Raw genomic sequence first — 22,015 nt, forward strand, 5'->3', positions numbered from 1 at the left:
CAGTATAGGCATTCTGACAACATTCTGCCCCTGACTGCCCTGCCTCCCCACATTAGCCTGCTAATGGTGAACCCAGGGGCTAGCCTGTCTCTCCCAGCATGCTCTCTGTGGACAGCCCTGTCTCTCTGCTTCTGTACGCGGCCAGCAGAGGGCCTGGGGGCCTGGGACCTGGCCCAAGTCACGTCCTCAGTGCCTCTCGCGGCGGTTAGCGTCGCTCTGGCCGGCCTGCGCTCGCTGCCACCCAGGAGTGTGCCACGGCAAACCGGGCAGTGCCCCCCTCTCCCTCCCCCTCCCCTGCCCCTGAACCGTGCTCCGGGCCTGCGTGGCAAACTCATTTTAAACCGAGTTCAAGAGTTCTTGTGGAGGAAAATGTCAACCTCTCCCAGCCATGCTTGAAGCCAGAGAGCCCACTTGAGCCCTCTTCTCTAAAAAAGGCATTTCATTCCAGAAGTCCCCATCGTCATTTAGCCCTTTGCTGCATTGCACATAAAGTTTAATTTAGAAATACTTGTCTGTTTAGCCGCTTTGTATTTATGAAGTTTGGTTGACGACACGTATGGTTGCCATTTGAGTCGATGGCAGAGCTGTTGAAAGGGTGTGCAAGCTGTGACGGAAGCTGAATCACACAGCTTTCTCATTAACTCAAATCCCCCCACAGACTGAACAAACACAAAGTCATTTTTTGTTTGTTTGTCAGTCTGATTCCCGTGACTGAAGTTTCTCTGTCTGTCACAAAGCTCAGCAGACATGACCGAAGAGACTGCCCCTCTCCTAAAAGCTGAAATCTTTTTTACACTCTGGAATTCATCTTAAAATATTGATCCCAATTTCGGTGTATGATTTGCATGCAAATGCATGCAAAAACACCAGGAAGTATGTGTTCCTGTGTATGATCTTTCTGTTCTTAGGCTGTGTATGATCTCTCTGTCCTTCTTTTTTATTTGTATGTACAGCACATTGAGCTGCGTCACTTATATGAAATGTGCTCTATAAATAAAATTTGATTGATTGAAATTAATGTAGCTGAGATCCATTTGCATCTGCAGAGAAGGAAAATGCTAATTAAACAGAAATATAATCAGTTTGTTTTGCAAATGCTGAAAATAAAAATAATATTTAAAAAAAGTGTATTAAAACAAATACATATATAATGAAGGCTGCAATCCCTACATTTATACTCTACAGGTTTTTGTCGTGTTTGCTTGTTTATAGCACGTGTTGCATTGCCAAAATAATGTACAATATATCACTACTATTATTATTACATTGCTTTTTCTTTTGCAAGTGGTTACACATGTTAATGTGCTATTAACAAACACCTTTTCTTCACGTGTAAGAAAAGATATACTCGTTTTGAGTTGCATCAACCCATCCAAAAGCAATGTATGATACAATAAGTTTTTGTACATGCCACAGAACCAGTTCAGAGTGCGTAGTGAGAGCATGTGGGGATATTTACCAAACATGTGCAGTTGCATTTGCATGTATTAGACATCAGGGGACATCATATTTTGCTCACACTAATTCTCAACCTGAATGCATATGTAATTATGTAAATTATGTATATTATGACTGAGAGGGAATGTGGAAGTGGATTATGCAAACCATAACCTAATGAGACCTAATGAGATTTATAAACTGGATATGACAATTTTTAAGGCATTTGAGGAGCATTTGAAGAGCTGGTGTAAACATTGCAGACGAAGGAGGGTTTATTTCTGCCAAATGGCCCCTGCATATATTCCCAGGAGGAGACTGAGAGTGCGAATGGTGAAAGTTTATTTCGTATCCAAATGCTCTGTTTCAAACCTCTGAAGAATTAATTCAGTATCATTGCCCTGCAGTGTCCTCCCTTGCATGGTTTGCAATGTTTTACGGGGAGAGTGTGGATGTGCTAATTCAGTATATATGCTGCAAGAGTTTAAACATTGACTTTGCAACATTTGTGGTGTCCTGAATGTGCTCAGTGAAACCTCTGTACTAGAGCCCATAGTACAGAGGAATCGAGTGGAAGATGATGTGTATCAGACTGAAAAACTTTATTGACTAAACCTCAAACCTGTTTTAGGTTTTCTCAATTGAATAACCTAAACATTTTCATTTGATAAAAACCTAAAAAATATATATATATATAAAAAATATAACATACTGCAGTAGAATTTTAGGTTTATCCAATGAATCTTTCTTTCCAGTCCTAGACCAGATAAAACTGGACAGTTATTTGACGTTGTTGCTCGTTTCTCCATTCTGGCGTCGGTTCCATTAAATGTCTGCTTAATGAGATCAATTAGCATGCAGCAGCCAGCAAGCCTTGACCCTTAGGGTAGAAAAGAAAAAAATATGTTTAATGTAAATGGCTTGTCTCGCAAATAATTAGGATCCCTAATCTTGTTTGTCACAATTAACATCCGATTGACAGGGATTTCTACTGATCAGAGCAAATTAATCCAGGCTACCAGACCTTATCAGGTCCAGGAAACGCTGTGGATGTGTTGGAAACTGCTTTGCTAAAATTACTCAAGAGAAACCTTTGCATTAACAGGCTGTTGAATATGAAGGATGTAGGGCATTCGCCACAATTATATTGCCTGAGTAAAGGTAAATTAATGAATGAAATGCACTTTTACTTTGAACACATACTCCAGTGTCATTACAGGCTGTCGTGTGCACTTTTAAAAGTGAACGGGCGCTTGTTATGCCAGGTGCATTAGGTACACTTTCCCTTCATGTATTTTAGAACTACTGAGGTGGCAGTTTAGATGTGTGCATGCATGTGTAGTAGTCTGTGTGTGTATGTTTGTGCTTGTTATATATGTGTGCACAGCATGTGAAGTGGTGTGTGTGTGTGTGTGTGTGTGGGTCTGTGCTTGTTGTACAGTATGTGTGTGTGTGTGTGTGTTTGTTGTATAGTATGTGGCGACATAGCTCAGGAGGTAAGACCACTTGTCTGGCAGTCGGAGGGTTGCCGGTTCAAACCCCGCCCTGGGCATGTCGAAGTGTCCTTGAGCAAGACACCTAACCCCTAACCCCCAACTGCTCTGGCGAATGAGAGGCATCAATTGTAAAGCGCTTTGGATAAAAGCGCTATATAAATGCAGTCCATTTACCATTTACCATATGTGTGTGTAGGGGTTTTGAACATGGTGAAGACCTCTGCAGAGCTGCAGCAGCAGTCTCCTGCATCCCAGGGGGACACACCACCTCACTGTGTACCACATTCCCTGCATGCACATTACAGTCTCTCTCTCTGTCCCTCTCTTTCACACTCTCTCCCTTCTTCCTTCTACTCTCTCTCCCCCTCTCTTCCTTGGTATCTCTCCCTCTCTCTCTCCCCCGCGCTGCTTGGCTTGACGTTTCTGAAACCCCCTCCGTTCTCTGCGTCCCCCCATGGCACAGACGGGGTCCCCTGTTGCTAAAAGCGGAGCGCCCCCTCAGGAGAGCGTCTCATTCCAGCCCCCCCGCCCCGTCGCCTTAACGCTACCGCTCCACTGAACCTCAACGCGGCTCCCCAGCTTCGAAACGTCGGGGCGGGAGCCGTTTCATCGCCAGAGCCTGGCGCTTATTGACTGAGCGCTGAGCCCACCAGGGGCGTGGTGATAAAAATCAGCAGCTGAGGCTCGCACGTCTCCGAGCAACTGGCACGTCATCCAACCAGAGCCTCTCTTCGTGCAGCGTCTCCGTGTGTCCTCTCTGGTGCGGATTGTGTCTGGAAGTCTGGAGGAATGTTGGCCCTTGTTGCGTGACCCACCCTCCCCCTCCCAACCCCAAGCCCAACCCCAGCAGGTCATGGGCCCAGGGCAATAGAGAGAGAGCTGGGCCTGTGTCTTTCTGATTCATTACACAGAAGATGCTCTCGCTCACCATAGCCCTCTAGCCAGACCAGGAACATGCTCTTAGAGTCAATATAATTGTGCTCCTGCTGCCGCTGGCTTGGGTTAGCCTTCGGAGATTGTGCTGTACGCAGAGAATACACACAGCATACACACATGTATGCAAGCACACTCTCACGGACAGACGCAGATACTCTTAGCAAGGACACACATGCACACTAACGCAGTCCCAGTTTTGGAAAATGTGTGAGATATTTGAACGGCTGTGTCTGTGTATGTGTTTGAATAGTTACACAGAAGAACCACACACATCCAGGCTTTTGTAAAATCCTTCTCATGAAATTTTATCTGAAATTGCTAATCTGCGGCGCTACGGAGACGACTGCAGATGTGCTCTGAGTCACTTTAAATGAGACCCAGACTCTGCACCTCCCGTCTTACTCCAGTCACTAATCCAGAGCTAATGCAGGCTCATCAGGGCCGCGATTAGCGCCCTCCTGCCACCCAGCAGAGCTCTTAGACGGCGGGATTTAACTGTCATTTACTGTGTTGGGACGCGAGCAGAGAGCGCTCCGGCAGAGGCAGGCAGGCAGGAACTGCGAGCGAAGCCTCCGGAGAACGGCAGCCGCTCAGACGTCGGCCGCGACATTAATTACCTCAGCGGGCAGCCGGCGCGCACCACGCCTCTTCTCTTACCCCCACGCCACCCCCCCCCCCGACCCCCGCGCAGAATGGTAAACAACAAAAGGCTTGGGCCCATGGACTGCGGGTTTTGCTGTTAAGAATGTAATCTTGTCTCCGCTGAGAGCTTCCCTGGCTCGCTGGAATGCCCTCCTCTCTCATCCCCGGTAAAAAAAAGCTGTTTCCGATGGCGCCGCCAAACTTCGCCGCAATGCCTCCGATCACCGCCGTCCCGCCAGTTCTTGGGCACGCGCAGTTGCCCGCTTCACCGCGTTCTGTTGCCAGGGGAATGGAAACATTTGGCTCTGCTGAGACCCTCTGCATTTACAGAACTATGTTTGTGCGTGATATAAACCTACAGTGAAATAGTATAGTATTTGTGCCTCTGTTTGGTTATTATCACACAATATTTGCAGCTTGAAACTTCTCAGTATACTGTACAGAACGTTTTGGGTGGCAATTAGCAGTTTGGAGCAGACTGTATTTGATTTAATTTAGGGAAATACCATTTTTCATATGACACATGAAAGGAAAGGGGGGCTTCATGATACCTGCTTTACATTGCATGAGCAACATTTTATGTCTTTTAACTTTAGCTTGGAGACTGGAGGCCCCTTGGCTGTAGGACAAGGTTGCTGACTCCTCTGTTGGGCATCAGTGACAAAGGGGTAGAAGACAGATTAAAACCAGAGTACAGGAGGGGGTGGGATTTCCAGATATAGCTGACACGAGAGAGCAGAGGTACTTGGAAGTGTATACCCAGAGGAAAGAGAATGATGTATCAGGAGAAGGTAATGGCTCAAAGGGGTGTCTGAGAGTATCTAGAATGTTCGGTTTGGAACAAACCGGTATATATATCACGCTTGGGCATGACAGTGGGTAGGCAGCTCTGTCATGGCAGACTGGCGTCCGCACCGAGACACAAATCGATAGATGTGCGTGCGGAGGGTCAGTTTCCTGTGCTACGGGAAACGCTGTGCCAAGGACACGAAGGGCGAAGGTGCAGGAGGGGCGGTGACCTTTCGATTAGCCCCCCGGAACACGCGGTGACGAGCCCAGATGGTTTGACTGGCCGGCCGTGCATATGTCATTCAGTGAGACGTGGATTCGTCTACATGCACTGCGGTCAGGGGAGCAGTCGGGTATTCTGAGCCCACTGAAAGAATAATGCACTGGGATCCTTGGGCTCCAAGCATACTGCTAATTATCTGTGCGCTGCCCCACCCACTTAGACCTTTTTCCCACCTTACTGTGGTGCTTCAGTTTGAGTCACACAGTCACATAAAAGCTTGTGCACGTTTGACCCAGATCAGGTGGTGAGAGTTTATGCCAGTGTTAGGTGGTCATCGCTGTTATTTACACTTAGTCCCAGAGGGGGGGAGGGAGGGGTGTAATGTGAGGTGACAGAAACCGCTTGGCACCATGGTGCTAGATCAGTGATCTGAGGAGTTTATGAAGGAGTTCTAGTCTTCCTCTCTTTCCCTTACTCTCTCTGTCCCTTTCTCTATCACCCTTCTCTACCTTTCTCTTGCTCTCTCTCATACTCTCTTTGGCTTTCGTTCTCTTTCTCGCTAACACACAAAAACATACATACAAAAGATGATATATTCTCAAACAAGCACATTGCAGAGCAACAGGTACTATAATCGGCATCCTATAGTAATCACAATGAAACAGGCACGCATTACAGTACGAAGCAGAAAACAGTGCTCAAGTCATTGCAATATACAGGGATCGAAGGAATTCAATTTTGGAAGGGTACTGTTCATATTTGACTCGATAAAGGCATCCTCTACCAACCACAGTTTTACGTAGTGTTTTAATATTTTATATTTTTTGCTGAAGAATGAGAATGAGTACATTAACAATATGGTCGTCTTTGAAGTACAATACATTTGTGTTTACACTTTATGCATGGAGGCCCTAGGCATTTCAGTGAGTTTGATAATATAACCACAGTCCAGTGGGCCTGAGAAAATATCTCTGTAATTAAGCTCTGGATGGATAATTATATTTTTCCACAAATAGAACCGTGCTGCCGTGCTCAGAGAGTCCCGAGCGGAATCTCCGTGCCTCGGCCGTTTGTTCTCCTCTCTTAACCCGTCGATGAATCGATGGCTCATCTGCAGGCTGCTGCCTATCTGTGGATCACAACAGGCCGGTTTCAGAGGGAGGGCGGGGGTTGGGGGGGTTGGGGGGCGTTGGGAAGTGGCCACAGGAGAGGAGAGCACGCAGGCAAGAACCCAGCTCGCTCCAACTCATTTGCCCAATTTAAACCGTATGGCTGAGTGTGATCTAGACATGCCTTTTGTGTGAAGAACAGATGCCTGGGGGCATTAGTTTCTTGGGGGTCATTACTCTGCACATACGCCGTAGCGCATGCCTGAACAGGAAGACCTACTGTACCTTTCCATCAGTGAAAAAGGAACAGCCGTGTTGATGCTGCCTGTGCGTGGCTGTAGCCGTTTGCAGGCATCAGAACAGAGGGCTAACACTGAAGATATGTAGGAACATGCCTCTGCAGTGTCTTTCACAATCCCAAAGTGCACAGCGTATAGATGAGCACAGGAAGCAGAGGCAGAGCCTGTAAGCAGGAAGCTTAGCCTTTATATCATAACTGATGGAGCTGCCAAACTGAATAAAAAAATTTGTGCCAGTGGACTTGTCAGGAGCGGAACTTTTTTCCGGATTGGGCCCGGCTGGGGACCGCCGAATCCCTGACCTGGTAAGTAAAGGCTTTCAGCCGGTTCCCGCGGGCGGGGGCTTGGCGCTCCGGGTTGCCGCGGCCACCGACGGCAGGGTGACAGAGAGCTGCCGCGCCCCTTTTCGGAGCAGATGCTGATGTGTCGAGGGAGCGGGAGCCAAGCGAGCCGCTCGCTCCCGACCTCACAAGATGGATGTGGGATCGGCGGCACCGCCACCGACGTGCCTGTGAAATACCAGCCTGTAAAAAACACACTGCTTCTGTACGGTGTCTCCCAGTCAGGGAAAGGAAAGCTCCGCTAAACACTGGCTAACTGTCTATTACGCTTTCTGGCAGAGTCTTCATGCTTTATGAATAGATTACATATGCTTGTAATGCATTAATAAACACAATCAATCTGTGCATGCTTCATTCATTGCCGATGGCATTTATTATTGCTTCATAATGTACGGAATATAATTATACTGTTGTGTGCAAATGCAATAACATAATTAACTTTATATTGTAGTGTTATCAAAGTGGTATTTCATATTTTATTGTGTAACTTCAATTAATGTTCATCCCTCTATCTGAAGGGATGAACATGCCCACCGCCACACACCAGGGTATTATGAACACCGCATGCATTTGTTTCATTTGCAATATGATCAGTTTTACTTAATAGCTCCTTCAGAGGTAATATAAGGTTCCGAAGAATTATGTCAACCAGTCCTGATTTACAGCGTGCTTCCTGTTATGCTATTGAGTTTAGTGTACATAGTCTGGCATCACTGCATTGCCTTTGGAAGAGTTCCAGCTTACAGCGTAGGCCAAATTCTGTCTGTACTCTGGACCTTGGCATATACATCACAGTACCAATTCTCAAGCATGGTCAACACTAAACAATCCCACTGTAACCGTTAGTGTACGCACAAATAAACTGATATTGGATCTTTCCCATAAGCTGTTCTCCATCCTGCTCCATCACTTTACAGATTGAATTTGACAGGTGGCACACTGTGTGCACCTTTTCAAATCAGCTGGGTGCTATTGTAACTGCACTGTAACATTACCGGTTCAGTCAGTTAAGACCCTTTGTTCTGGTCTTATTTCTCCTTGTTTGTCATTTGCATTTTCTTATTGTTTCTGATGTAGACAAAAGCTTGTGTGTATGTTCCTGAGTGGGTGGAATGAACTTGAAAGACCTCATGAGTGGAATGACTGGACTGATCTGAGATCAGTGTAGTGTTCTCCTTCAGGCTAGGCACAGGGGAATTCCTACTCAGAATGCACTGACCTGAGTGCAGTGTCGCGGCTACTCTTAGGTGCGGCACAGGGTGATCACCAGGCCAAGAAGGAGACAGATTTTTGAAGAAGCCGACTCTATTTTGTTGCATTGAAATCTTTTCTCTGGAATTCAGATTAGGTAGAAACTTCTGATTGAATGCAGCCTGCAATTGATTTTCTGTTTTTCTTTTCTTTCTTTTTTCTTTTTTTTAATTGGATTTCACTCTACAGCAGGAGTTCCTCCTAAATTGTGTCGGCCACATTTAATGAAAAATCCCTCACACTGGGAAAGTGATAAAATATGTAACAGACAACAGAAAAAGAATACTTAAAATGGCCAATGCATTTGATTAACTGTTTGCATACCATCATTTCATCTGACTTCTACAGAATCCCCCTTGATTGGGATGTTTAAAACTCCCTGTTTTTATCAGTTAGTTTCTCTAAAATCTGTGTAAAAGGGATTGGCAGGTGTCTTTCCCTAATCATATTCTACCTTTGAGACCTACCTCTCTATCGTGGTCCAGGAGAACGTACAGTAGATTCGTACAGTTTTCCCCTTTCTCACAGAGCATATTTTAAAAGCATATATAAACTGGATAGATTGCGTCCAGGGGTGAATTTCCAAACAAGACGCTCTCCATGTAACCATCTAGGCGCTTGGTGGATGGCTTGTTTAAACGTGGGGCCTCAGAGCTGAGAATGTAGAAGCTGCCCCAGGGCTAGGGCTACATTCATGCTGAAGTGCGCTGGGGCTAATGGGCTGGAGTCGGTTGGGACGACAGCGAGAGCACCATCAGAGAACAGGAGAAAACAAAATAAGTTGAGGACTATTTCTTTGCTGCTAGAAAACCAATTAACTAGCCCAGCGGCGGCTGGGGCCAAACGCGGCCATGTCCCCTTAGTCACAGTCCTGCACAGTCGTAGGGGCCAAAAAAAACAAAATTGGGAAATTTAGCGGTCCGGATAGACCGCAAATTGGCTTTTCATGCAAATAAGAATGGAACAGTTTTCCAAATTGATTGCACCCAGTTGAAGAGAATGCATTTTCTCCGCTTCTGCCAAGGGTCAAACAGAAGTGAGTGTGTGAGTGAACAAACAGGCACACCAGTGTATATAAGCACACACCACACACACACACACACACACACACCCATGTATACTGTGAGCTCCATAATATGTAGGACAAAGTTGCGAAATTATGGAGCACAGAGCCACATCAGGAAAAAAATATATGAATACTGTATATATAAATATAAGCTCACTGTATATGCACAAGTACACTCCACTCAATCACAGATACACACAATTATGCATGTACACGCAGGTGCACAGCGCACACACACACACACACATGCATACCCATGTATAAACACACAGGTACGCACCACACAATCACATACACACGCGCATTCCCTTCTGTTGAACAGCAGGACCGCTCAGCATGCAGTGTTGGCCCGTGACTTGCATCACAATACCCGGTAACAAAGTCCCCACAGGGAGGGCGTGCGGTATGTTGGCGTGCTCTCGCCGGGGGCTGCTGCGCTTTTAGGAATAAGCAGCCGTGATTGCTGGCTTGCGGGGCGGGTCTCTGCTGAAAGCTCCGCGGGCACTCGAGCGCCATGGCGATGCGGTGCCCGCTGCACCCGCTGCGCCGCTCCATGGGCTTGATGAGTAACGTCAAGGGCCTTTTGCCAGGGACTGAGTACAAGCCCAGCATGATTTACCTGCCAGTGAACGCGAACACCTCACTCTGGCTCTAACTGCTGTTCTTGGCCTGTAACCTACATCACTAAAGGTTAGAATACCCTAGCCATGCTTTAACACTTGAAAAATGAGTTCATTAGCTGCCCCACAAAGACAGCGTGTGAACCAGGTAGATATTATTTAATTTTGCCCATCACCAGTGCTTACTCAGTGATGCGTGTGCTACTTTCCCTTATCTGGCCCTTCACCTCAAGGCCTTCCCAGAGCTCCTCAGCGTGTGCCCCTCTCTCCACCCTTACAGCTGTGCCTTTTCTGCGCACTGAACAGGTGTGGAGTTCCATTTGGACCCGCTAATTACCAGAGCAGAAACACACACTGAGCAACAGAAACGAGTGATGAGCGCAGCCACGGCATGTTAAGAAAGGAGAAGCGCCGGAAAAGAAAGAGCAAATAAAAAACCTACAAAATATGTCATGGGGAATATAGAGCAAGCTGCAGAGAGAGAAAGGGAGAGAGAGAGTCAGACAGAGTGCGTGTGTGTGTGTGTGTGTGTGTGTGAGTATGTGTGTGAGTATGTGAGTGTGTGAGAGAGAGCACATTGTAAAACAAACTAAGCGATGGACGGATATTGCGGACGGTGTTCCTGTTCCAGAGGGAAGAGGCACCACTGCCTCTGGAAATGAAAACAGCGGGACTGTGATGCTTGGAAATGGATTCTCGGGCTGAATGGAAGCTTTATTGACAAATGCTTCCACCATCAGGAGGCCGCCACGTCGTAGCTGTCTGGGGGATATACAAGTCATCATTCCAAACAGGGTTTATCTTCTGTGTTTACTCTCATCTCAGACAAACACCTGAAGTCTGAAGTGACTGCTTCAAGTGCATGCGCATGCAGAAACGACACAAGAATACTGCAGGTGTATGTTTTTCCTTTGGAATGGATATATTCAAACAAAGCAGTGCACACAGCAGGGTATAGAAAGGAGCACGGATATACTGCAGTGTGTCGGTTTCCTCTGCAGTGCTATAACATGTCCTGTGCCTGTCTTTTACTGCCTTCAGAATGAGTCCCTTTCCTGGGTACCCAGACCAGTAAACTACCGGGGAAATTAAGTGAAATATAAAGTGTAGCTGCAGTTCACTGTGTGTTGTTAAGTAGCAGTCAAAAAGCCGTCTAGAAAGATAAATACAGAAGTGCCAACGGCTTTCAAGAGGCTTGTTTTTTGGTGAAAAATATTCCTGGAAATCACTGCACAAGCAAGCAAGGACAAACATCACTCCTGCCTGTCCTGACACTTCAGCGCATGGTTTTAGATTGAATGAATATAAAACTTAATTTAATCTTAATCCAAGATATTGTTTGTGTTTCTGGCTGGAATTGGTAGCCTTATAAAACACACTGGAAATGGCATTAGGCTATAGATGCAGTTCCTTCTGTGGAGCCTTTGCAAATTCAGAAACTCCCCCAACATCATTCATACTTTATAGTCAATATTGTTTGACAGGGCAAGGGATGTATTTTCTCTCCTGAACCTAAGGGGGGTTTCCTACAGGGGCAGTAGCTAGGGACAAGTGGAGCATACTGGCGCCATATTCCCTCACTCTAAATTTCCCCCTGATCAGGATGCAGTGTATTTTCATGAGAGCCGTTCTTGGCAGCAGTGGGGTTTTCTTGTTAGTCAGCGCGTGAAACATGCCAAAACTATTGTTATTGGTCAGGATTACTTATGGTTATGGTTCCGCTTTCCTACACGCACAAAAACAACCGAACGCTATCTCAAGCGGCGAAGTGTTTCTGTCGTCACAGAACTGGAAAGCCTGTCTCTTCTTTGTGTAGAACAGGCCATGCTAAGTACCGCTGTATAACACCCATGTCGGGTGTGCCCATGACAGGACAGATTAGCAAGACATGAAAAATGCCTGTTTGGCTCAGCCAAAGTCTTTATATGGGATTATGCACAGGGAAAAACTTTAAACTATCAGTTTGTCGCTGTTAATGGTACCGTATGCTATTTGAAACCTTCTCACCTGCAGAATCAAATTTGTCATCAAATTATTGTGCAGTGCATATTTTGTGCCTTATTTATACTGTCTGGAATGCTGGGCTTGGAGAGTTGAAGAGGTATTGTGTACTAAAGCCTTCTGCTCAGCCTATAATTGAAATAATTACTAAAGCAGAACGTGTGTGGAATCAGTGCTCTGTTTACTTACATTCGGTTTCGCTGCAGGAAATCAGAAAATCTTGTGTAATCTCAAAACATGAATTAAAAAGGAAAGCTAAGTAAGAAGTTTGCTATTTATAGGCTAAATCTGCCTCTCCCCCGAAGGACCATCGGCATTTGTTCTTGGTACATTTAAACAAATCATTTCCCAGGAGTTAATTTGCAAACACTTACTGGCTAGTTCTGGAAAAGTCACATTTTATTTAATCCTCCAATTTAAGTTGATGTCATATGTTAATATAAAAGTGTTGTAAATTGATTTTTCGTTGCTGTCTTTTAACATCTTTTCACTGGACCTCCTTAATGTGACATTTTCCTTTAATTTGACTTATTTCCTTTAGGTTATCTTGCCAGACCCTATTATGACATTGTTATTAAGTCAAAATGAAACATTAAAAGTAATTTTGCTTTTTAATGAACCCTTTTTTCTGGACCATTAGAGACATGCCCTTATGTTACCAAATCGTATAGATCATTACACACTTATTTTAGTTTATAGGTTAGGGTTATTCAGTGGAGTCATTACTCTACACCATAAAGTGTACAAACCTTCTATTGAATTATGAATTATTTATATGAATGAATGCTTGAGGTATTCTTACTACATATACATTCTTTGCGCAGACAACTAAAATTGTCTTGTGAAATAAAATAATAATAACTAGAAAAAGTTAAATAGTGAAGTAAAATAGTGGTATCAATCTGAAAGTTGCAAGTTCATATAAACAGTAAGTTTGTGAATATCTTTAGTAAGCTTAGACATGACCTAGGTAACAAGCTATCCAACAAATGATCACATGCTGTGTTTTCCTCCAAGCCAGATAACACACTTGTGCGAAACCGGGAAGACAGGTAGTTCAGTGGAGGTTCTCGAATCATCATCCCAAGAGAGATCTGTAACATTGCGATTGTGATGCTTTACTTTTTAGAGGAAAGAAGTGCAAGTGAACAGTGTGTATTGTTGAAGATTTTTTGGCCCTTGCAAGCAATTTCAGTGACCCCAGATGTGAGAAGACATTAATTAATCCATGAGGAGCATGCTACATGCGATCATTTGCAATTTTGCAGCCTACAGAATATGAGTTAGTGTAGTGTTAAAGCGAGCCAAAGAAAGTTTTGGTAAGTCTGTCTCTGAGTTAGTTTGCTCCAAGCTCCTTGTGAGAAATGTAAAGAGATTTGCTATTATCCCCAGCACTCAGTCAATCAAATCCTTGGAGAGTTCTTCCAAAAGGGCATCTGCTAAAATTGTAGCTGGGGGTGAAAACATTTATCGCCCCCATATCTGCGGTCAGATGCAGATTAGGTTTGTTCGTCATTGGCGAACTGGAGTCCCCGCTACCTCCAGCTCCCTCTGTGGCACAGCGAGAGGTGGCCCTTCTGCGGGCCTGTCACAGTAGCATATCCGTCCTCATTTACCGCTAACGTTTATGTGAGCCCCGGCTGGCGAGGTGCGCAGTGTCGTTTCAGCGACGCGCGGAAACGCTTCCGGCCGCTGACGCGCCTGTCCCGCGCGGGGCAGGGTAGCGCGTCGACGTGGCCCTCGCGTCGTTATCCCGTCATCTCACTACGAGCCATTATTCCGCCGTTTAGCGGGCGCTGCAGCTCCGGCGCCGTGAGAGACGGCCCACGCCCATCGCCAGAAATCGCCGCTGACGAGCCTGTGGCGAAACGGCGGGGTCTAACGGCGTGATTAACTGCTGCGATTCGCTGAAAGGGAACGCGGGTCCGCCGTCCTCGCCGAGCCTCCCGCGGCGTTATGGAGAGATCGTAGCGGTGCGCGACGCGCAGGCCTCACCCTCCGTTTCAGCCTCGAGCCGATGAAGCACGCCAGACTGTTACCCGACGGGAGCTCTCCCACCCCCACCCCCGTCCCGTTCCCTCTCATCAAACTTTCTTCTCCTTGAAGAAATACCTGTCTGCTCACATTTAGGGAGGCTTCAAGAGACAACAGAAACATTATTGTTGGCCGGAGGTAGCTATTTCTATTCATTTATCCCAGAGCAGCTTTCTCTGCCCGCTCCCCCATACTTTCTGTGTCTCTGTAACCCCTCCCAGCCTGATGTAAATAATGGTGTATTTCTAAAACTGCACTCAAGCATCAGGTGTACAATCTAACACAAAGCCTGACCTGAATGGAAAGCAGCCCTTTCCGTCGGAGTGGTTCGTTCCCGTCCTTCACCTGCATAGACGGGTCACGGTCCCTGTCGTCGACGGGTGTCCGCACGTCCGCGGCGGACAGACCTTCAGCAAACTATCGTTCTGCTTTTTCCTTTCAATATCAGCGGCCATATTCTTCCCCCTAAAAGTTAAAGCCGTGCTAGTTTCCTGACCTGATTATTTCCCGGCTGTATTTGTGCATTGTTTCAGGATCCGGGGTGGGGGAGGAGGCGGGGGCCGCGGTTAATTACTCCGGTGGGTGTTCTTTCAGCATTTATCATGCGGCAGCCCGGGTCTCTGTTGGCACGGGAAACGGAGTGCAGTGTGTTCTCATTAGAATGCACACAAGCTCCATGACATTTTGGCAAGAGGTGGAAAAAGAGAAAAAAAAAACATTAAAAAATACATTAATACATCCGTGGTCCTGGAATGCTTTTCCTCAGTTTGCTGATATCGGATTGGAACCCCCCGTCCCCCTCCCTTTCCCCCCTGAAGCTGTGAGGCACCTGTCCTGCCTTCCACCTGTGGAAAGGTGCTGACAAGTGTCTGAAGCCTGTGGGGCTCGGATCCTGAGAGGCCCTGCTGTTTGTATTCCACACTGCACAGCCACGGTGTCCCGCACGCGGGCACGACTCAGTGGGATGATAAATCCGTCTGCAGCCATGCACAGAGGAAGCATTGAGGTAAACCAGCGGATCGCAACCCTTTGGAAAGTACAGGCCCCATGTCACACCACATGATGGATCCAGAGGGATTTCGTGCCATGGGTCTAATGCAAACCCCTGCTGAAACATCAGTGGATCTGGCCTGCAACAGATCAGCTGAGAGGATTCATGCTGGTTTGGGCTTGCAGTTTATAAGATTAGTAAATTTAGTGGTTTGTCATTTTGCCATGATGTGAAGATTGTTCTAGAAAGTGTGTCCTTCCATGACTGTTACAACATGCAAATTCCTTTCTGTGCCTTGAGAGTGATGTGTGAAAGTGACAGTGCTGAGAATGATGTGTGAGATTGACAGTGTTGTGAGTGACAATGTTGAGTGGCAGTGTTGAGATTGAGGGAATATTCAGTACAGCCTCATGTATTGGGGATGAACATGAGAATAGGCTGAAGCAGGAATGCTTCCATTTCCCTCGAACAGTTCGCTCAAGTTCAAATGAGCATTTAAATGAAATGTTTTTTGTTTTTTTTAACACACAAACCTACAGGGCTACGGAGCCCCTAAAGGGACATGGGTGAGAGAAAGAAAGAAATACTTTTACAATATCCCGTAAACAAAATCTTACTTAAACATCGTAACATAAACTTCTTATAGACGAAACACAAACTGACTATTTTAACAGTTTTCTATCTATCGTCCTGTTGGTTTTCACTCTAACCTAACCAGGAATACCTCATTCAACAGCTAGAGATTCTGTTCAGCTGCAAATTAGTTGAATCAGGTGTGCCAAATAAGGGTTGGAGTGCAAACCTACAGGATGGAAGATCTCCTGGAACAGGGCTGGTTACCACTGCTCTAACAGGACAGAAAAAAGGCCTGAAGGGTGCATTACAACACAACAGTTTTGTTTTGTTATAAAGGCTTATTATGCTAATGATAATATATTACAATCAATATAGCAGCAGTATAAAGGCCATGTTAACAGCGCTGGTGTGGAGGGGAGCCAAGAAAGTCCTCCATTCTGGTTTTGGGCTGTGGAAAAGAGGAAGGCTGCATGCTGAGACCCTCCGTGCTTTGTGTTCAACAACAGAGACAATGCCAGCCGTTCTCCTGGCAGCGCTCAACTATACCATTTACCATTCGTTTATCATATTTGTTGTGCTGTTTAATTCCAAATGCCGAATCTTGGACATATTTTGACGCGCAACATAATTATTATTTGCTTTTTCACACATCATTATTTGTTTGTTTGTTTTTTTTCCCCCACACATAGCACAACACCCTCCACCTACAAGACCAGGCTCGTTCCAGTCAAACATTTTTTTTTTTTTTTTGTAGACCGCCTAATGAGATGCAAATAAAGAATTGCATATCAGATTATTTTGGTTAGTGCCGCTGTTTTTGATTGCTGATGCCAAGAAGCCTGGTAGTAAAATTCTACACTTATGTGCATCACTTAGCAACGTCGTCTGCGTTTCCTTTAATATTTACAATCGGGCCACGTGTGTGCATAAAATTCACTTTGTCGAAGAAAAAAGCCATGACTGTGGTGGGCCAGAGATGGCAAACGGGTCTAGGGACCAGAAACCTTCCGCACACACAAAAGAGGCTTCCCTCTATATATGCTGGCCCTCGAAATGAAATCGGTCTGTCATGCCACGTCTTATTGCATCGTCTGGAGTTTTGCATTGGATGTCATTTGCCTGAATAAATAATGGTTACATAATATATGGACTTTGAAATGTCATTATGCCGCTTTGGGTAAACAGACATAACTCAGGCAAACAATGTTTCAGACAAACACTTTTTTATGGACACAATAAAAAGCAGTGGAGGAAACCGTTCGAAAAACCCACCAGAGAAATATGTGTGCCCGGCCTTGCTCTGAGCATTTGCTTATAAAAACCCTGCCCAGGAACCACTGGGCCCCTCAGGGGCGCAGCTTAGACGGTGTCAGCTCCATAATCGCCCTCGTCTGGAGGTTAATGATTGACCCGCTAACCTCTAGCCTTCCTCCACTGCAGCAGTACTTAAAATTATTACAATCCAAAGTGCTGTTCCGCCGAATGCATCCGTCTCTTGTTAGACCCTGCGGACCAACCCTGATATCAGCCTCTGTTTTAAAAAGGCTGGTCTGCGTTCCCTGTCTGACTGTGTGCTTCGCCCTGTGGCTACAGTACCATGCTATCTGCTGCACAGCTGAGCAGGCCTGTGAAGGAGAAGAACCACACAGCACTAGTGCCCACTGGGGCACGGGTTCCCATCCTGAGGGGGGCACCACAGTCGTAGAAGTCTTTAGCCAGCCGCTATACTTGTGCTAGGTTTGTTGGTCGTGCTGTTGGTAAAAAGATTAAATAATAGGTGTTATGATGATACTGTTGCCCTAAGCTTTAGTCTGAAGGTGGCAACAGATGTCCTGAACTTAGAATTTCAGATTTAGTTTTTAGGTATGTACTCAAGTGAAGCTATTTCAGTTTGATAATCAGCACCCACCAACACCGGTGATGTGCAAATACAGGAAATGGGAACATTGTGCCTGAAGTGATGAATGGCGGTGAATTAAGGGAGATGTTGTGCCCCCTAAGCCCATTTCCCTCTACCATTTGATTAGTCAGTGACAGCTGTAGAGTACTGTGTTGCTAGAATGTTCCAGACATTCAATTTGGATGTTTTGTGTTTACTTGTTTTACAGTGAACAAACGACTACGGTGGATATAAAGCAACACTCTTTTATTCTGAGAACTCATTTAACATAAATAGTACAAATGGGTGTGCATTTAAAGCATTCTAAAATAAAAAAAGTAATGAGCAGCGGGATTAAAGAAACACACCGAAGCCTGGAGAAATGCATGGATTTGCTAAATATACAGATGGTGGTGGGAAAGGAGGGAACAAGCTGAGCCTTGTATAAAGCTCTGAACATAGCCTCTTCTAAACAGCACTAGCCCTTACATTTCCAATTACCAGTTCAGCACCCTTCAAATTGCTACACAATTCCTCCCGACGTATCGACAGTCACATAAACTGTATTGATGGGTCTCAAATCTTCTCCCTGTGGACTCTGGCATTTTTATTATTTATTTATAATACCTTGCCCTTCCCACACTGTGAAATACTACACCTGCACAATTTTAATCTTACATCCAGACCGCTGTAAAAAGTGGAAGATATAGGCCGTGAATTAGTATCGGTTTAAGGAAAATAACCATCCACTTCTCGGGGCTACCTATCTGCCAGTGCAGCGGAGACCAAATGAGGTGATAAAATCCTAGTTTAGTTTTTGAATGGCCAGGTTCAAACAGAAGTTTAGAGCCCCGGCATTTCCTCTCAACTCCCCACCCCCCCCCTCCCCCCCACTCCCCCCAGAGCATTATGTTCTGTTGCAGAGTGGCACAGCAGAGTGCAGGCTGGAGGACTTCAGCTCGAGTCCTCACAGGGAAATGAAATGTCAACATCGTGGTCTGCGCAGGTATTAATCACTTGGGTTTCTGACTCATCACCCATGAGGACTCGGCTAATTGACATCGGTAAATATGTAGGCCCTGTTTTTTCTTAACTGAGCAAAGAGTCTTTGTCTGCTTGTGAGATCGACAGACGTACAGGTCCCGACTGTTTCACGTCCCTCTGTGACGTGGGTCCTCAACCCTGGTCTCAGAAAGTCACAGGGTACCCACTCTCACTACTCTTTTCCCCTTTTGTTCTACCCCCTCTCTTTTTCAATCAACAAATTGGATTTGTAGGCCCCATCTGTTCTCTCGCAGTCAGACCCGTATGCCCCATATATCAAATATGGATCCTCCCTATATCAGCATGTTCACATATTCCCTCTCTTCCTGTCTCTCTCAGGAGGTGTGTGTATCGCCCAGTCTGTGAAGATTCCCCGTGAGCCGAAGTCTGGAGAGTTCGACAAGATCATCCGCCGTCTCCGGGAGAACCATAATGCCCGCGTCGTCATCCTGTTCGCCAACGAGGATGACATCAGGTGAGTGAAAGCCCACAGGGTGCGATCGGGTGGGGACGAGACACAAAACCACATTAGCGCTTCCAAAGCCGTGCCAAAGCCAGAAGAGCAAGCGTGGCCCAGTGATTGTCCATTTTCTGCAGTTACCCCTAGGCTTCGGAGGTTCTGTAATCGTGTTTTCTCTGCCCCTTATAGTCCCCAAGGTCCTCCTTAATCCAGTTGGGGTAAAGGGGGCACGGTTATGGTCAAGGGTACGGTTATCACAGCTAGCTTGCGGACATTAGCAACTATCTTTCTGTGGGAGTATGATGTGAACACCAAAGAGGCCTGGCGGTGGAGAAGCACATGAGCCAGAATGCATGCGGCTGTATGAACCTGGCTGGTCTGACTGGAGATGTGGCTACTTGTTACAGCCAGGTGTTCCTCCCACTGAAGAAATATGGAGGATAATAGAGTGCCCATATTTAATTTCCGAGTGGTATCGAAAACAATTTTCCAAGTCTTTGCACACCCACTCAAAGTTGCCAAAGCCTCAAGCACAATATTTCATATGCAGGCTCTCCCATAGTATCAGTCTTGATGGGGAAATTAAGTGCAGTACTCTCAGGCATCTGGTGTTGTATAATTACTGTGGTGTGCCAGTGGAACGGTCTGCTGTAATTTTAATCTCTTTTCAGAGCGTGGTCATTTGACAGTCCCCGCGGCAAGGCAAGCGCGCTCTTTATTGTGGTGGCCTCCTCGCGTGTGGGCGTCCCTCCCCGCTCACCGTTTCATCCTGCTCATTTTCCCTTCCCTAACAGGATTAATTTGAGGCTAATCTCTCTTGTGTTCCCCTCGTGTTGCGTTCTGAGCTGCGTGTGGCTTCGCAGCCGTCGCCTCCGCGTGACTACCGCTAACTTCTGCAGCCCCCCGGAGCGGGAGAGCGGCGTGAGGAAGCCGCCATTCAGGCCGCCTGAAGGGGCCAGGGTGCAAAGGGCTTATGGGATGGGGCATGGTCAGGTCAACAGAAGCCACAGCGTAGAACAGTATTTCATTTTACCTCGGGTCTGAGAAAATCCTGAGTGTGGCATTTCACATTAAGCGCATAAGTTCATTGAGTTGCTGGCAGCCCTGTTTGCAATTGAACATCTCTTTAACCTGAGAATTTGACATTTTGGGTTTTCCCCTTTCCGACTTCGATACGCTCGGAGCAGAAGCCGTTCTCGCCGTGAGGGTCTGCAAATCTTGTAATTTCGTTGTGTGCTCAGAAGACCCAGGTGCTGGTGAACGTGGAGGAGAGGATGCGCGCCAGGGTAATGCATGAGATGTGTGCTCCTCTTCTAACGGCTACAGCGGCGGGTTCCCAAACACGCCACGGCGCGGTGCGGAGCGCTCCGAAAGGCTGCGGGCGCAGACGCATCTGTTCCGCATGGCACGCGGCATCACAAACAGCGCGAGCGCCCGCTTCCAAAAACATCACAGCGCGAGCGCCCGCTTCCGAAAACATCACAGCGCGGGGTGGGCAAACCACAGCCGAGGAAAGGGCTGGCTAAATCTGCTCCGTGTGCACAGCGTAGAATTTTAGAAACGTCGATTCAAATAGACGAGAAATGAGAAAATCCGTTTGCGGTTCACGCATCAAACTTGCTATACGGGCAGCGATTAGCGTGCTGCTCACGATGACATCAGACTTATTTTTAAGGTGTGCACGAAACTAAATGCACTAAAGAAAAGCAGATTAATGTGTCTGTCGCTAAAAGGCTTGGCGACGCTGGTATTTTAAAGCTCCGAGTCGGTTCTGGTAATAAGATCATATGACAAAAACAGGATTGCAAAGTTGAGAAACACACATTTGTAATAAGGTTACATTTCCCATGCTGCTACGCTTGAGCTTTTCTCGCTGTTCCATATCTTTCTCCTCTCCCCGCGAATCTGTTTACCTCCTGACTGGCCTTCACTGGCCTTATTTCCATAGAACAAGGCCATCGTGTTGTGTATTCTCTAATTGTCTCATGTTAATTAGTGGCTAATTAGCAGTCATATAGCAGGCTTTTCTAATAGCCTAAATGTAAAATTATTGTTGCATTATTGGAAGCCGACAATAAATAAATAAATAAATAAAATTTGGCAGGACCTCTAGTACTCCCCTGCACCTGTCTCCCTGACATCACAAGGTACCAGACTCCACCCATCCAGCTGGAGCAGGCTATTTTTAAAGAGAAGCACCCAGGAGCCACTGTCCTAATGCATTCATGAATAAAGACATCAAGTCAATATGCTGCTTGGGCCAACATTTAAAAAAAATAACAAGGAAAGGAAATAGATTGGAAAACAACGCTTATATGCAAGGCCACAGTCTCACAAACACACAGACACGCACACACACGGTTTTCAATTCGTTCTGTTGTTCAAAGTGAGAATTTATCTCAGTGGACTTCAAGAGACCACCTGGAAATAGCATGATGAGAACAGTGGAATCCAATGTTCCTTTCTCATATTCGGTGATAGTCAGGGGTGCATTGTAATTACCCAGGGCCGTGGGACGTGTGCAACCAATCCTCTTCCTTTTGTCTTCCCTGGTACCGCAGGCATGCTATATATCAGTCACACTGTATATGAGTAAAAATCCACAACCTGCCCTTTTCATTGTGCAAAAGCCCTTACATGTCATTACATCTATATGAAAATACAATTGAATGACTAAAAGTTAATTGAACAGGGAGAAGTTCTAACTATTTATGGCTTAATCACTATTTTTTTTGAAAGGAAAGGTGTTTGGCTGGACAGACAAGAATCCTATTATTGTAGTTTGAAGATACTCCACATATTACACTGTTGTGAAATACAT

The 22,015-nt window shown here is 46.0% G+C and overlaps 1 protein-coding gene across 2 annotated transcripts in view; it reads left to right on the top strand.

Moving 5' to 3' along the window:
- The window catches only part of LOC135234358 (metabotropic glutamate receptor 4-like), a 265,830-nt gene that overhangs the window by 174,810 nt on the left and 69,005 nt on the right, over positions 1 to 22,015 (top strand). For both annotated transcript variants that reach the window (XM_064298878.1, XM_064298879.1), the window contains exon 4: positions 19,074 to 19,209. In XM_064298878.1, the coding sequence (XP_064154948.1) occupies positions 19,074 to 19,209 (136 nt within the window). The remainder of the gene's footprint in view (positions 1 to 19,073; positions 19,210 to 22,015) is intronic.

The sequence above is a fragment of the Anguilla rostrata genome, chromosome 11 (assembly GCF_018555375.3).
Source record: "Anguilla rostrata isolate EN2019 chromosome 11, ASM1855537v3, whole genome shotgun sequence".
NCBI lineage: Eukaryota > Metazoa > Chordata > Actinopteri > Anguilliformes > Anguillidae > Anguilla > Anguilla rostrata.